This window comes from Gracilinanus agilis, chromosome 2 (genome assembly GCF_016433145.1).
Source record: "Gracilinanus agilis isolate LMUSP501 chromosome 2, AgileGrace, whole genome shotgun sequence".
Lineage (NCBI taxonomy): Eukaryota > Metazoa > Chordata > Mammalia > Didelphimorphia > Didelphidae > Gracilinanus > Gracilinanus agilis.
This window is the reverse complement of record NC_058131.1, coordinates 199,895,866-199,911,341: the sequence shown is the minus strand read 5'-3', so window position 1 is coordinate 199,911,341 and position 15,476 is coordinate 199,895,866. Positions and strand designations below refer to the sequence as shown.

The 15,476-nt window shown below is 35.6% G+C and overlaps 1 protein-coding gene across 1 annotated transcript in view; it reads left to right on the top strand.

Moving 5' to 3' along the window:
• The window catches only part of MYT1L (myelin transcription factor 1 like), a 309,828-nt gene that overhangs the window by 83,055 nt on the left and 211,297 nt on the right, over window positions 1–15,476 (top strand). Inside the window, exon 5 of the mRNA XM_044660933.1 lies at window positions 7,201–7,556. Within this exon, the coding sequence (XP_044516868.1) occupies window positions 7,201–7,556 (356 nt within the window). The remainder of the gene's footprint in view (window positions 1–7,200; window positions 7,557–15,476) is intronic.

The following is a 15,476-nucleotide window of genomic DNA, read 5'->3' as shown; positions in this document are numbered from 1 at the left end:
TGACTGGAGAAGTTGACTTTCCAATTGGTTATTATTCTATTCATCTTATGTTAAAACATCAGAAATTTTGTAGGTATTTTCTCACTCAAATCTTACAGTTTTGACTTTTTTAACTTCTATTTGCAATGGTATCATGAACAGTCCCTGAAGTTATTTTAGATTTAAGATTAAAAACATTACAGCCCAAAAGTATGTTAAAGGAATTAATTATTTAATATTTCATAACTCTAAAGATATTTATTTGGGTGACAGCTTTAAATAAAAGAATAAACACTGTATTTTCCAAAAATCCCTATTTGGCAATATTCTGCAAAAAGTTTAAGAGAAAGGTGAAATTAACAAGAGTAACAGCCTTTGGTGATATGGATGAGATATTATGGTTTACTGTACTGGGAAGATAAATCATTAAGAAATATCAAATGCTAGTAGAAATACAGGCAGAATGGGAGAAGTAATCAGGAATTCTTAGGCTTAGTGCAAATTCAGTTGGCAGCAGGGATGAGATGAAGCAGAAAGGACTGGCTGACCAAAGGTATCATCATGTTAGTACTGATGCAAGTCTGTCCTTCACTGTTTAGTGTAAGCTCCCATGGAGGCTGAGGATCAGATATATCCCAGGAAAGGGAGATCATGGCAATAGGATCCTAAGTGGTCACACTGGCCTGGAGTCAGGAAACCTGAGTTCAAATTTTACCTCATATATGTATTAACTGTGTGACCCTCAGGCCCATTTCTTGAGCTGGAATTAAAGGAGACCTGGGAAAGCCAAGTCCTTTCCCCCTGCTTTCAGGTTCAGTTCATGGCTTCCAGGCTGGATGCTGAGTGCTGGGAACAGTAGCTAGGAGCATAGCAGAAGGTAGGAAGAAAAGAGAGAAAACAGTGTGGGGGTAAAGATACATAAAGTCAATAAAGGAGGATAGCCTTCATCCATGTGGTAGGGACACAAAGGGCTATATATTAGGTAAACTGTGCATGCTCAAAGTCAAATTATATAGGTATATAGTATTTTACTGAATGTGATTTATTTAAATAACTTATTTTAGTGCAGTTAGGATTATAATGATTGACTTTCTTCTTTTCAAAGATCCTTTCACTAAATATGTTAGTTTACTCCATCTGTTTCTTTTTTCTTCTTTTGACCATCTCTTAATTTCTAGATGGTATCTCAATCTACACTACATCTCTGCATTGTTGATAGAAGAGCAGAAATAGGATTGACCCCACAGCTGTAAGACTGAGTAACAGGATTTAAGAAGAGGGCAATGGAAAGTAGAATTATTGAGGAGTCTTTCTAATTCATTACTAAACCAAAAACAAAAGAGCTAAGGGGCTTTACCAAACATTTTATTTGAGGCTCAACTGGATGCACCAGTATCTAGTTCAACATTTAGGATTATCCTCAAGCTTTCTGTGGAATTGGAATTGTCACAGGTTGGTGATTTGAGTCAGATAATTTTTTTTTACAATTTAGAGAAAGATTTCTATGGATTGTTAAACAGCTGTCTGGCTGAATCAGTATGCTATGGCAGCCCTGGGGCAGGCCTAGTGCTGACACAAAGCAGCTTCTGAAATCATTGCCAGGTTGGAGAAGGAATAAGATTAAAACCCCACTGAAATCAGTACTCTCACTGTGACATGCAGTAACCTCTCTTTGCAGGTTTGCTGCCCACTTCTTAGGGAAAAAAAAAACAAGCATGGTATACAGTAATACAGGTTTATATAAATCCATACTCCCCCAACTCACATTCTAGGAACACTTTACAAGGCAGTGCTTTGAAACATTTCAAGCTCCCAAGTCACATAGGCTAGGAAACATGCTCAGAATTTAGTAGGCTCTCTAGTCTACATGGCCACTTAAATACTATAGGTAAATTCTGATGAAGTCTTTCTTTTGACTTGAATTTTGTTGCCACATTAAAAATAGATGCCAGAGACTGGCACTAAAAGATTATAGATCAAATAAAAAAAAGTAGCATGGAGAATTCTGCCACCACAGGGTGTCAGTTTTATTTACATTTTACATCAATAGATTTAGCTAGAAGTATGTGCATCAGGGCATGGGAATTGGCATGAAACTCTGGAATAGGAGGGCCAGTTTATCCCCAACAGTTGATAAACTGGATCCAGGGCAGAAGTCTGGAAAATACACAATGATTTGTCAAGTGATTTGGGGGGTAATATAGGCAGGCAAGAAAATAAAAGGTAACCAATTAGAATTGGAAAAATTGCAAAAGTATTTTGAAAGCTTCACTCATCAGGAAAAACCAACAGTAAGAAGTAAGAGAGTTCATGACCATAAATCATAGAATGTTGGCATAAAAAGTGACTTAACATATTATCTGGTCCATCTCTTTCATTTTTCAGATGCTAAAGCAAGGGCCAAGAAGATGGAAATAACTTGCCCAGGGTCACACAGAAAAATCAGTGGCAGACCAAGGTTCTAACCTTGTTCCACTGATTTTGGGTCCAATGAGCTTTCCTATTAACCAGTGATCACAATTTTCTTGATGATGAGAATTTTTTTAATGTCAAAAATTTGGGGACCTCATCATAAAAATGATTGTGTCATGAGCACTAATTGATTTGGAAAATACATAATGAAAAAGTGCTACTGCGAATTCAATATTAATTCTAATTGAGAATATATTTCATTAATATTTACAACTAAATACATTTGAAAACTAATCCACAAGATATTTGGTTCACAAAATGTATTACTAATAAAAGTTTGCTTACTTACTTTAGATATGTTTTATTTTTGGGGTTCTAAAATATATTGACAACTTTGGGAGTTTACATGGATTTATGGCTTTTACAATATGGGCCACAAGCTTAGTGCAAGGGGTACAGACACCTTATTTATAATGTCTTTCAAGATGCTATTGTTGTTCAGTCATTTCAGTCATGTTTGACTCCTTATGACTCCATTTGGGGTTTTCTTGTCAAAGATATTGGAGTGTTTTGTCATTTCCTTCTCTAGGTCATTTTACAGATGATTAAACTGAGGCAAACAGGGTTAAGTAACTTGCACAGGGAAAACAGCTAGGAAGTGTTTGGGCCAGATTTGAACTCATGAAGATGTCTTCTTGATTCCAAGCCCAGTGCTCTACCCACTAGCTGTCACTGTCCTTTAATACAACGAATTGTATAAAAGCAGATTGTTTTAACCAGAAAGACTTGGGTTCAAGTTCTCTATCTTCTACATACTGGCTATGCAACCCTGGCCAAATCTCTTTAACTCTCAGTTCTCTAGTCCACTCACTTATGTTGCAAAGAAGATAGTGACCTAAATTGGTAGAGGAAGTTTCCTCATCTAGGAGTTCCTTATATCAACTAGGCATAGGTTCAGGCACTAATTCTATCTTTTCAATTCATCCACAGATGAACTATAATATCAAAATTAGAAACATTGCTTTAAGGAGGCACTATGGCTAGACAAAACGAATACTGGCCTGGGAGATGGTAGGCTTCAGGTTACCAATAGCTCTACCACTGCCCCGTGGTATAACTATGAGTACATCACCTCTCTTTTGACCTCAGTTTTCCCTGTTGTAAAGTGGAGTTAGAGAGAAGATTGGACCTCCAAAGTCTTTTCTAATTCTACAAATTGATGTCTCCATGAGACCAGTTTTTCCCCTCAGATTAGAAATGGCTTTAGATTATATACTTGTACATATTGTACATATAAATATATTTTACTATTTTGATTAATGAAACTAAAAGTAGTCCAAGTTAGATAGCTATTGAACTCATAAAAATCAAAGAACTGAAAGGGACCTTTACAACCATTTAATCCAACTCCTTCATTTTATAAATGAGAAATTGAGGCCCAGAAAGGTAAAGTGCCCTGTGCAAAGTTAAATAGCTTCTGAGTGGCCAAGCTTAAGTTTCTTTCTTAGTTATGAAGTTCCTGAAAGTAAATTGTAATTCTAAGTGAGTTTCAATAATATTCCAGATTGTGTGAAACAAGCAGAAACCCAAGGACTTTTTCTTCTCTCATTCTCCTGGAAGTGAAAGTGCAAGACAAAACATCACAGGTTCATAACTACAAAGCAAAATGCTACCTTAGAGAACCGCCAGTCCAAACAATTTTATTTTACAGAGGAGGAAACTAAGGCCATGGTCAAACTAGGAGCAATGAGAAGATCCTAAATAAAGGAAGATTACCTTAGATGCCCAGTCATTTAGCAACCAAGTTTGTATGACCCTCAGTACTATAGGTGGGGCATGCTTCAATTCTGTCAGTGGGAGAATCCATAACAAGAAACAGATTTCAAATTATCTTCCTGGGAAATTGCGAAAAAATTAGGATGGACAGTGATAGAATGGGAACCAGAAAGATCTGGGTTCGAGGACTACATCTCATACTAATTGTGTGAGCCTGGGCAAGTGGCCTAATCCCTCAGGTAGCTCATTTTCATATTTATAAAATTAGAAATTTTGACTAGATGGCCACTAAGGCCCTTTCCTTAATAATCCAATTATCCTATGCACAAAGCAACTTCTCTTTCAAAATCAGAGACACTAGGAGAATATGTAAGTTACTGGATAGTTACAAAGGAAACCAGAAGGAGAGTAAAGGGGAAAAAATCTGAAGTTAGGCCTGGAATAAGAAACATAAATCAGGAATCTTTATTTCTAGGATTCTCTACACTAGGAATTCTAAATTAATAACTGAACATTATTTCCCAATTGCCATTTGGAAAAAGTAACTGAATTGCATCCCCAAATAGGTTCAGATAATTAGATTATTTACTTATAAGAATCCCAGATTAATATAAGTATGAACAAGCCCATAAACTCAGTTTTAATCTCCCAGTGAAGAAAAATATTGAGAAGACACTGCTCACAAACACTATATTGATGAGTGATTGATGAGTGTGTATGTATGAGGGAGATGCGCAAGCAGAAAAGGAGAATCAGTCAAAAACTAGGGTACAAGATAGCCTAGCCCTTTACTGTTATTATTATAAGTTAATGTTTGAACAAAGAACGTCAGCTTCAAAGAAAATTCACTTTCTGGAATGTCTATATTTGCAAAAAAACCTAAATGTTTAGATCAGAGAGCTTTCTATTTGGTGGATTTTCTATTCTCATGGATCTGTTCAACACATACCCACAGGATAGAAAAGGGAAAAGGACATTGGAATAGATAAGACCTCTAAGTTCAAGTTATGCCTCTGCCACCTACTAACACTCTGGATCAAAGAGGTTCACTTTTCCCCACCTAAAAAAGGGATAACAAAACTGTATAATGCATAGAATTTTTGTGAGCATCAAATGGTTGCATAAGCAAATGTATATTGTGAAGTATAAATTTCTACACAAATTAAGGTAGCATTATTATCATCATTATTTTTCATAATATAGATATTAGGTCTATTTTGCTCATGGTTTCCTCAAGGATAAAATTTGTCACTACTATATTTTCAGGGTTGGAAGTGGGGTAGGGAATTATTATTATCATTCATTCATTCATTCATTCATTCATTGGATGACCCACCTAAGCTAGAAAATGCAAAATCCCACTGGCAGAGCTCATAGGATTTCTCTGCATGTTGTGTTATAAATCACATCTAGGCAAATTTTTGATTATTGCCTTTATATTTCCTATGGGCTATCCCAAGTTCAATAGTGAGTAAATTAGGGAGGCAGTGTGGGACCATTGAAAGTGTATTGAAGTCAGAAAATCTGGGTCAAATGGCTGAGTCTACTAACATATTCCCTATATCATCATGCACTTGTTACATTACTTATCTGGGACTTAGTTTCCTTATCCTTCACTTGAGAGGACTAGACTAGATGACCAAAAAACAATGATTGTAGTAAATCACTAAGCTGGTTCAGATTGCAGCTGCATCTTAGTTTATATATTTACTTCTCTGTGCTTAGCTGTGTAAGGGTGAAAAAGGGGTTTTATGGGTTCAATATATTAAAGATGGTCACCAGAGGATTGAACTATTATCGATCCTCAATTAAGAATAATCTCAAATCAAAATTGACTTTTATGGAAATTTATTTACATGAGAAGAGAGAGAGGAAGTAAGGAAATAAGAATCTATCCCACTGATTAGTCCAGGTAGATCTTAAGCCTCAGCCGAGGGTTAAAGGGCCTGAGGCCTGGAGGTGAATGGAGCAAACTTCATTCACAGAGTCTATAAAAGAAGCTTCTTAATAGCAGTTCAGGAAGATTCAGTCTTTAAACTCACCACGTGGAACAGTCTCAGTCACGAACCAGCAAAGCTCCCTCAGGTCCCCTTCACCAAACCAGCGGCAGCCTCACTCACTTCCCTCCCTCCTTGGAAGGGCCACATATATATCACTTCCAGTGCCTTCCCTTAGCCTTCCTGTCCAATCACAATAGAACGCCTAGGGGGCGGGTCCATTGATTCTGATTCTTACTCACTCTTGTTAGGACCTCCCAGAACTGGAAGGTACTCTCACCTTTGGTGATTAAATCTAAAGATGGGCAGTGTAGACTTAATTAAATTATCACAGCCAAATGCTCAGAAAGCTAGGAAATATGCTATCATATCTAGATCAGATCAGCATTTTCACCATCAGCAAAAGTACTACTACCTAATAGAAGCACTGCCTCCTAGGCCCCAGATGATTGTCAAAGCTTTGCAGAAAATGAAAACAAAAAACATCTCCTCCCAAAAAGATGTGGCCATCCCAAGGCCTTTCATAATGTAATATATAATATAGGATAAGATGGGATATGTTATAAAAAGAATAGAATAGAAATATTTCTTCAATTGATTGTTTCATCGAAATGCTTTCAATTTGTTGAATCATTATCAAAATTCTCATTGAATTAACTTTCCACTAAAATTTAAATATTATTAATCTTTATAGCATCCTAATGAATGAGTTGATATTATTATATCCATTTTGCTGATTGGTAATCTAAAACATAAGGATTTGTTGGACCTATAATACAATCAAGGTAAAATGTGTGACTAAATTTTTAAAATAACCAGATGAATAAAATCTATATTTCAAAGCACTATAATTGCAGTAACAATTGCCAGGTTATATGTTCCTGTGTTGTCAGTTCATTAATGGCATTGAAGCCAGTCTGCTAAACACTTCAGAAGAGATATAATAATTAATAAGGTTGATTAAATGATATGACTTCTATCGCTCTGACCATCAAGAGTGGTAATAATAACATACCTCTTTTACTTTCCTAAACAGTGTTTATGGCTGTCCTTTGGCTAAAAAAAGAAAAACACAAGATAAACAACCTCAAGAACCTGCTCCCAAAAGGAAGCCATTTGTGGTTAAAACCGACAACTCCTCAGTAGATGAATGTTATGAAACGGATGGAACTGAGGAAATGGATGAGAAAGAAGAAGAGGAGGAGGAGGAGTACTCCGATGACAATGAGGAGCAAGGAGAAGAGGATGAAGATGATGAAGAGATAGATCGAGAAGAAGAGGAGGAGATTGAAGAAGAGGAGGAAGATGATGAAGAAGAGGGAGAAGATGTGGAGGATGAAGAAGAGGAAGAGGAGGAGGAGGAGGAAGAAGAGGAGGAGGAAGAAGAGCATGGTAATCATTAACATATTAATAAAGTAGTAGATGGTATTCTGGTTTAAGTTTTCATTATTAATTCTCTGGGTTGATCTTCATGAGATAAGTAAGTTTCAACTAATGGAAGTCATGCAGAAAATTCTTTCTCTCTCTTCCTTACTATAGGATTCACCCTTTGTGAAATCCCTTAATTTTTATTTTAAAGACTGATCTAGATATCCTTGTAGACTTTTACTTCTTTCAGGCAAATAATTGTTTAAGTGGAATGTCAAAGGCTACTATAGTTTGTAGATATGTGTGTTTCTGCATGTCTTTTCATATATATATGTATATATATACACGTATATATATATACCATATATATATCTACTATATATATATATATATATATAGTACTTTAGATTATCAGTCCTATAAGGTACTATATAGTTTGGTTTAGGTAGGAAATTTACAAGGAAATTTTTTTGTCTTGAATGATCTGACATATTTGCAACAGAGATTATTACTTAGTGTGACGTTGCTCTAAAAATGACTTTAACTCATTTATTTGTGTAGTGGTATTTTGGACCTCCATGCAGCTGGATGTAGGTTGATTGGTAAAATCTGGGTTTAGGATATTGATTACAGAGGATTCACAATAGTGATCTTATCATATGCATAGGATGGAAATGGATATTAATGAAATGACAAAGGAACTGATTAATCCAGCCATGTTTAACCTCTATATTTTCAGAATATGACTCTGATTTGGTACCCCCACTTTTCTGTCTAGTGTGAACAAATAACAACATTTAAGACATTGGAGTTGGAATGTTTTAGGAACAAGATGTGAGCACTTGGATTTTTTTGCTCCTTCCTCATAACCAAAACTAAAAAAGGGTTAGGAACTACTTCTTGTACAGAAGGTTTCAGTTTCCTTATCTGTAAAATGAGAGGGTTGAACTTGATGCTCTCCAACATCTCTTCAAATACAAAGCCTATAATCTTAAAGAGGAAGAAAGTAAGAAAAGGAGGAAGAAAGGGAGGGAGGGAAAAAGGAAGTCAGGCTTGAGCTTTTCAGTGATAGTACCTTCTCATTCTCTTGGAATTTGCCTAGTAGTAATGCCAAAACCTGATGAGAAAAGGGAGGGATTTCTTTTTTTCTCTCCCAACCCCCATCCCTGGCTAGAAAGCTGTTTGAATGCTAGGGAAGCCAATTCCTTAATTCAAAGGACTGCTATTTCCCAAAGCCTGTGGGGAGAGCTTTTCTTAGTTCAGGTAGGTGTGTGATGGTTGTTACTAATCCCATAAGGCAAGCATTGAACATTCTAACCATTCCTTTTTCTGAAATAATGATAGTTTTACCCCTGTGCAGCCTGGCTTGATCACATAAGAAAACTCTTTGAAATGGTTACAGTGGTTTGGGGTCACGATCGAAAATGACATATACACACTACCCAAAAATAAATTATTCTAAAAAATATTTGAAACTGAGATAAATTCTCCTAGCCAACTAATTCATAAATTTTCTCATACAGAAGATTTTAGAGAATCTACTAAAGAAGGGAGCACAATCTATGATCACATTAGAAAATAAAATATGGTCCTAACCAATATGTTTTAAAGGTTTAATTTTTATTGTTAATATATTATGTTTGGAAAAGGTACCACAGCAAGGCAATATTTTTTAACATAGAGCCTAATATTTTCTTTAAAATCATAAAACTATTTGTTTTTGTGGTCTTTGCTTTGGAGGAACCCATGACAGCAAAAGGGTAAGCATAATTTTCATGCTGAAAAATTCCATGACGAGGCCCCATATAATGAAATATTTGGGAAGATGAAGAGTGTGGCCATTGAGCTAATTATTTCTAGACACATTAGACATGCTCTCGTGTAGCTGATTGTCATAGCTGATTCAATTCCATAAATTGGCTATGGCTTATGATAAAAAAAAAAAGGTATAAAGCATTGTTTCCTCAAGTTCTAGTCTCTATGTCTTGAAGGCAATAAAAAAACTTGTTTTAAATTATGGAAGCCTATATGGGAGTCAAAGATTAGTATTTAATCACATAAATTTTATTTTAATTAGGACACACGATTAATTGATCATCTAAGGTATATTTGGGGGGAGGTTATTTTCTCAAAAAACTCCATTTTATATTTCAGATTGCTTTTTGTAATCTTTGGCCCACCCTAAGTTGAAGTCTATGTGGACGTTTTCTGAAATGACCAACAGATGTCCAACCTCACTCTTAGAATTTGACTGCTAGAGGTTCACATAGACCTCTCTGGTTCTGATTTAAATACTTAAAATATATTTGTTGTGTTGGGAATTCAGTCAAACAGAGGACAAGCTCTGGCAAGTTCTGCTAGCCCAGGGATGGACTGTGCATTTATCATGTGAGGACTAACGTCACATAAAAGATAATCTGGGGATGAGTAGCTTCAAGCTACTCATCCCCAGATTAGCTGCAGGATATTGTGCTTTATAGCCAGAGCAATTCACAAAGGCTATCTACTAAAGCATTGGAGGGGTTATCATATGCCCTGGTGGAGGGAGTATTCATCCACACTGATGAAATTACAGGCCCTTGAGCGTGAACTATTGAACCAGGAAATTCATAGGCTTTAGCCTGTTCTTGATGCATAAAAGAGCTAAAAGTAAATATATGTGGGGGAGGAAAATCCAATTAGGTGAACATAATAGATAGAGCATAATAGTTTGCCATAAAGAAACAAACAGGAACACTATCCTATGCCTTATTATATTTCTAATGCTAGGAGGATAGGGAAGAAGGCATGTCAGAATTTTGCTTTTTAAAAATTCAGCTAAGCTACAAACAGTGATTTGGAAGAGATAGTACAAAAGCAAATAAATAATTCTGCCAAATGTAAATTTTTAAAATCTCTTTCAAAACCCCGCTTCTAAATAATAACCATGTGGCATTTATATAGCACTTGAAGGGTTACAAATCACTTTACATATTTTGTTTCATTTGATCCTCAAAACAACCCCGTGAAACAGGTGCTATTAATATCATCTCCATTTTACAATTGAGGAAACTGAAACTGAAGGAAGTAAAATGACTTGTCTGGGGTTACACAATGAGTAAGTATCTGAGGCAGGATTTGACTTCAGGGCTTAATGACTGCCAGTACAGCACTATCCACTTTGCCATCTTGTGGTGTTATACAGAAGAAAGATTTGGAGTCAAAAGACTTGGGTTTGAATTCCAACTAGAACTTGCTGCTTAATGTGACTTTGGACAAGTTACTCAGCCTAAGCCTCAGTTTCTTCATCTGTAAAATAAGGGAATTAGAATAGGTGACCCTTAAGGTCCCTCTCAGGTCTGAATCTGAATTGTCACATGGCTGAATTGCTTTTGAGGAATTGTCTATAACTCCCCCAAAGGATGGCTCAAAAATACTGGGAAAAGTCCTAATACCATTGGACAACAAATCTTTTCCAAGTTTTTAGTGAACCAGGCAGAAAAGGACAGATTGCTACTTTAAAGATTACCTGTCTAATGAGTTCCAATGCTCAAGTGATCTCAGTCAGTTTAAGACAAAAACTAAAGGTCAGTTTTAGGAATGTTCTGCCATGCCCTAGTTGTTGCACTTCCTCTGCAAGGAAACAATAAACGCTTATTTGATTCTCAAAACAAACTATTAATGTTTCTCCTTCTGAGAAAAAAAATCACTTCAGATAACTGATTCCCAAAGGCTGTTTTGCAAAGTTTTTTTTTTCAGTTAGAGGGAGAAATCTCCAATGGAGAAACTTCAAAAACTAAAGTTTGAGGCATCATTTAACCAATATCACAGGAAAACACTCAAGATGGCTTGTATTCCAGGTATTTCTTAATCCCTTGGGGTGAGGCGGAGTTAGACTGAGCCTAGTTCAAAGGCTGTATGCTATTTTGATCATTTCACATGACCAGACGCTTAGACATTCATCCTAGTTTACTGAAACAGGACTTTCAAAAGACATCTTGGGGGGAAAAAACTTCTCTGTCAGTAATTTATTTCTGTTCCCAAATATGCCAAATACTTTACATTTCACGCTGCTGCTATAAGTGGTAATCCTCTCACTAATTTCCTGCCACTCATAGCAACATCTATAACATGAAAACCAAACTTTGCATGTTTTGCTGTTGAAATAGCAGGCCATTGCTCATAAATAGAGTGATATTTTAGTTCCACACTTGAGCAGATCCAACAGCAATCTGTATTTCTGAACTGTATTTTCTGAAACCATTCCCTTCTCTCATAGGAGGAGTGGAAAAAAGAGCTGGACCATTATGTCAGGAAACCTTGAAATCCCAATGACTCTCATTTTTCTTATTTTGCATTAACCACTAGTGACCTTTATCTTTCTGAACCTTTCATCAGGTTCCTTCTAAAGCTGATCACATCAATATCCTCTAAAGAGATGACGCAAACATCAGTCTTAAGATAAAGAACGTGAGTCTACTCAGAGAACCATGACAGCAGGATAGCTAAAGAGAAAGAAGGAAAACTGACTAACACAAATACAAACTAAAAGAGGCAGAGAAGAGGCTTAGATTTGAGTAAGGAAATTAGGGCAGAGAAATTAAATATTTTTAAAACTATATACTTAGAGGCAACACAATACCTCACCTTTTGGCATTGGATTTTAGATAACACTAAGGAAAGCAAATAATTCCATCCACAGCAATAGAACCCTATCCCCTTAAGCCTGAAATAACTGAAGAGTCAAAGGATTCAAGAAAATCAAGAATCCACAAGCACTATATGAGTAATTAGGAAGAAATGAGGAGGTAATCCTTTCTGTATGCTATGGTAAATGTAAATATATAAATATAAAAAATAAACTAAAGGTAAATACTTTCTGTATACAATGAATTCACTTTATTTTTTAAAACCTTTACCTTCTACCTTAGAATTAATACTATGTATTGATTCCAAAACAGAAAGATGGTAAGAGCTAAGCAGTGGGTGTTATGTGACTTGCCCAAGGTCACATACCTAAGAAGTATTAGAAGTCATATTTGAACCCAGGACCTTTGGTTTGGTCTCCAGACCCAGCTCTAAATCCACTGAGCCACCTAGCTGCCCCCATGAATTCACATTAAACTAATCTGAGCTGCAGTTATTCTCATTTTCTGCTTGTCTTAGTATATGAGGAATAGGGTTCTTTTTTTTGTTGTTTTTTTAATCTATTTGTCACTAGTCTGGGTCCCCAGTTATGAAAATTCTCTCATTCTAAAATTAAAACAGTTACTTTTTAGTGGTCAAAGATTTTTCTAATTGTTAACTCCAATTTTTATACAGAGTGTTTCTTTCTGGTTAAGTGTCGCTGTGTCTCTCACTTAATCCTCCTGTGATCTGAAAAACAGAATAAATTGTTACATAGAATCTAGTGAGTTATAATTCATTTTCATACTTTAACCCATTAAAAAAGACCAGAGTTTTAAAATGATCATTAATCTCTGGTCCCTTAATGATAAATTATTAAATTCTTACATGGTACAACTTAAAAAGAGAAATGCTTCTTTCTGCAGTTCCCAGTAGATATCATAGAAGCGGTGGGAGGGTGGTGAGCTCAGAAAGCTACCATTAGGCTGAAGAAAACACTGCCACTATTAACACCTGACTTCTTTTGTCAGTCATCCCTGAAAAATGGCATGTTTAAAAGCTATTTCTTTACTATCAGTTATTTTTTCTTGACTGGATCCTTGAAGTAGATCACTAAAACTATCTGGGAAGACAGTTCACCTTGTAATTAGGTACAAGGAAAGTATCATTTAGGTCTTTTGATAGAGTTAAGTTGATCCATTTCTGTATTTAAGTTCAATCTGGGCTTACATCTGGGCTTAAATCTTGACCCTGCTACCATGGATAAACCAAATAAATTCTCAAAACCTTAGTGTCCTTATTTCTCAGAAAATGAGGTGATTTGTCTAAGTTCCCTACCTCTTCAATTCGTTATTATAGTTTAATAAAGTTGTTTTATAATCAAATAATGTTTCTGATAATTGAAGTATCTTAAAATTCATAATAATTAAGTCTAAGGCAATTTTTAAAGAATATTTGCTGATATGTGATAAATGCTTCCTATTATGCACCTACTATTTACAATATGTATAATATGTACACAGAGTCCCCGAGCCTCAATTCTTTCTTATGTAAAAACCAAAGGACTGAATTAGATGATCTCTAAGATTCTGAAACCTCCTATACTTAACTTTCCTTTCCAAAATCTTTGGCCAAAAGTCTTCTGCTATCACATAGAGTTGTCTAAGAATTAATAAACTTAAAGGAATCATCTTAAGTAAATTTCATTCAAACAGCAAGCATTTATTAAGTGCCTACAATGTTCCAGAATCTGTTCTTTGTATTAGTGATAGATATACAAAAATACAAAAGTATGACAATCTCTCATTTAAAGGACCATACTTTCTAGAGTATATATCTGAGGCCTAATCAAGATATTAAGTTTAAAAAAGATCTAGCAGAGTATTATCATCTTGGTCCTAGACAGGCATGGGGAAGAAAAGTTGAAGAAAAAAAAATATATATATGCATATATATATATATATATATTTTAAGAACTTTAATTAGTCCTTGAAGAGCTGTGTGTGATCATTAACTTCAATTCAAGACTTCTGCTCAGAGATGCCCACAGAGGCCTGATTGCTCTTCTTATCTCTTTTCTGCTACACCTCAATCTTCTGCTTTCTTCTCAGTTTCTTCTTTTGGTTTATGCTTTTGATTGCTGTTCCTGGACCACCAGTTCTCTCCACACCATCTTGTTATGTCTCGTATAGGGCAGGGTGTTCTGAATGCCCACTGATAAACATCGATAAAATTCCTACTATATACCAGGCACTGTGCTAAGGCCTGGAGATTTAAAAAAAAAAGGGGGGGGCAAAAGATACCCCATGCCCTCAAAATGCTTACAGTTATGGGGTAAGTGGGTGGCTCAGTATATAGAAAGCCGGACCCAAAGATGGGAAGTCCTGGATTCATATTTGACCTCAGATACTTCCTAGCTAAGTGACCCTGAACAAGTCAATATACTCCCATTGCTTAGTTCTAACTGCTCTTCCACCTTAGAACCAATATTGGTTCTAAGACAGAAATTAAGTGTTTTAAAAAAAAAGAAGCATCTTAGAATCTCATGGGTCTTTACAATGTAATATTAATGAAATTGTAAATCATAATCATCCAATTTTAAAAACATATTGTAGTAGCATAGAGTATTTGTTTAGTTCTGTAATGCAGAATTAATTACTGGTTGTGTTCTTATTACTTGCCTTAGAATATGAATTCTAGATTTGCACCATAATATGTAGTCTATATGTGAGACTAGAAGCTATAAGACCAGGGTTCTTCCCCTGATACTGCCATTGACTATCAGTGGACAAATTAGTTGAAGTCCCCAAGTTTCAGTTTCCTCATCTGTAAAATAATATGGTGCCTGCCTTATAAGGTGTTGTGAGAGTCAAATAAAATCATGTCTATGAAAGCATTTTGAAAACTAAAGCTCCATGGACGTTAGGATTATTATCTAGTAATAATATTGTAATATAATAATTTTACATTTAATGTCCTATCCAGGGTCCAATGCCAGAGGACTATGTTGTGATATGTGTTATGGAAAAATGCTTCTATTACTTCCAGGATCTCCCTACATGAGATCCAAGATTGAATTGACTCTTATTGAACTGAATTTCATATGTACACTAGTGAATCAGTGGTTAAGGTGGCAGAGTATCTTCATGGTACAGTCACTGATATATGAGGGACTCTTAAAACATGGTGATAGATTGATTCAGTTAAGATTTATTAAATCTCTGCTCAACACCAGAGTAGATGCTGTAATTGGTGGAAAACATATAAGATATGTACCACCTTGCTTTCTAAATTTTATCATCTCATTGGTAGATAAGACACATATAAATAAAACAAATA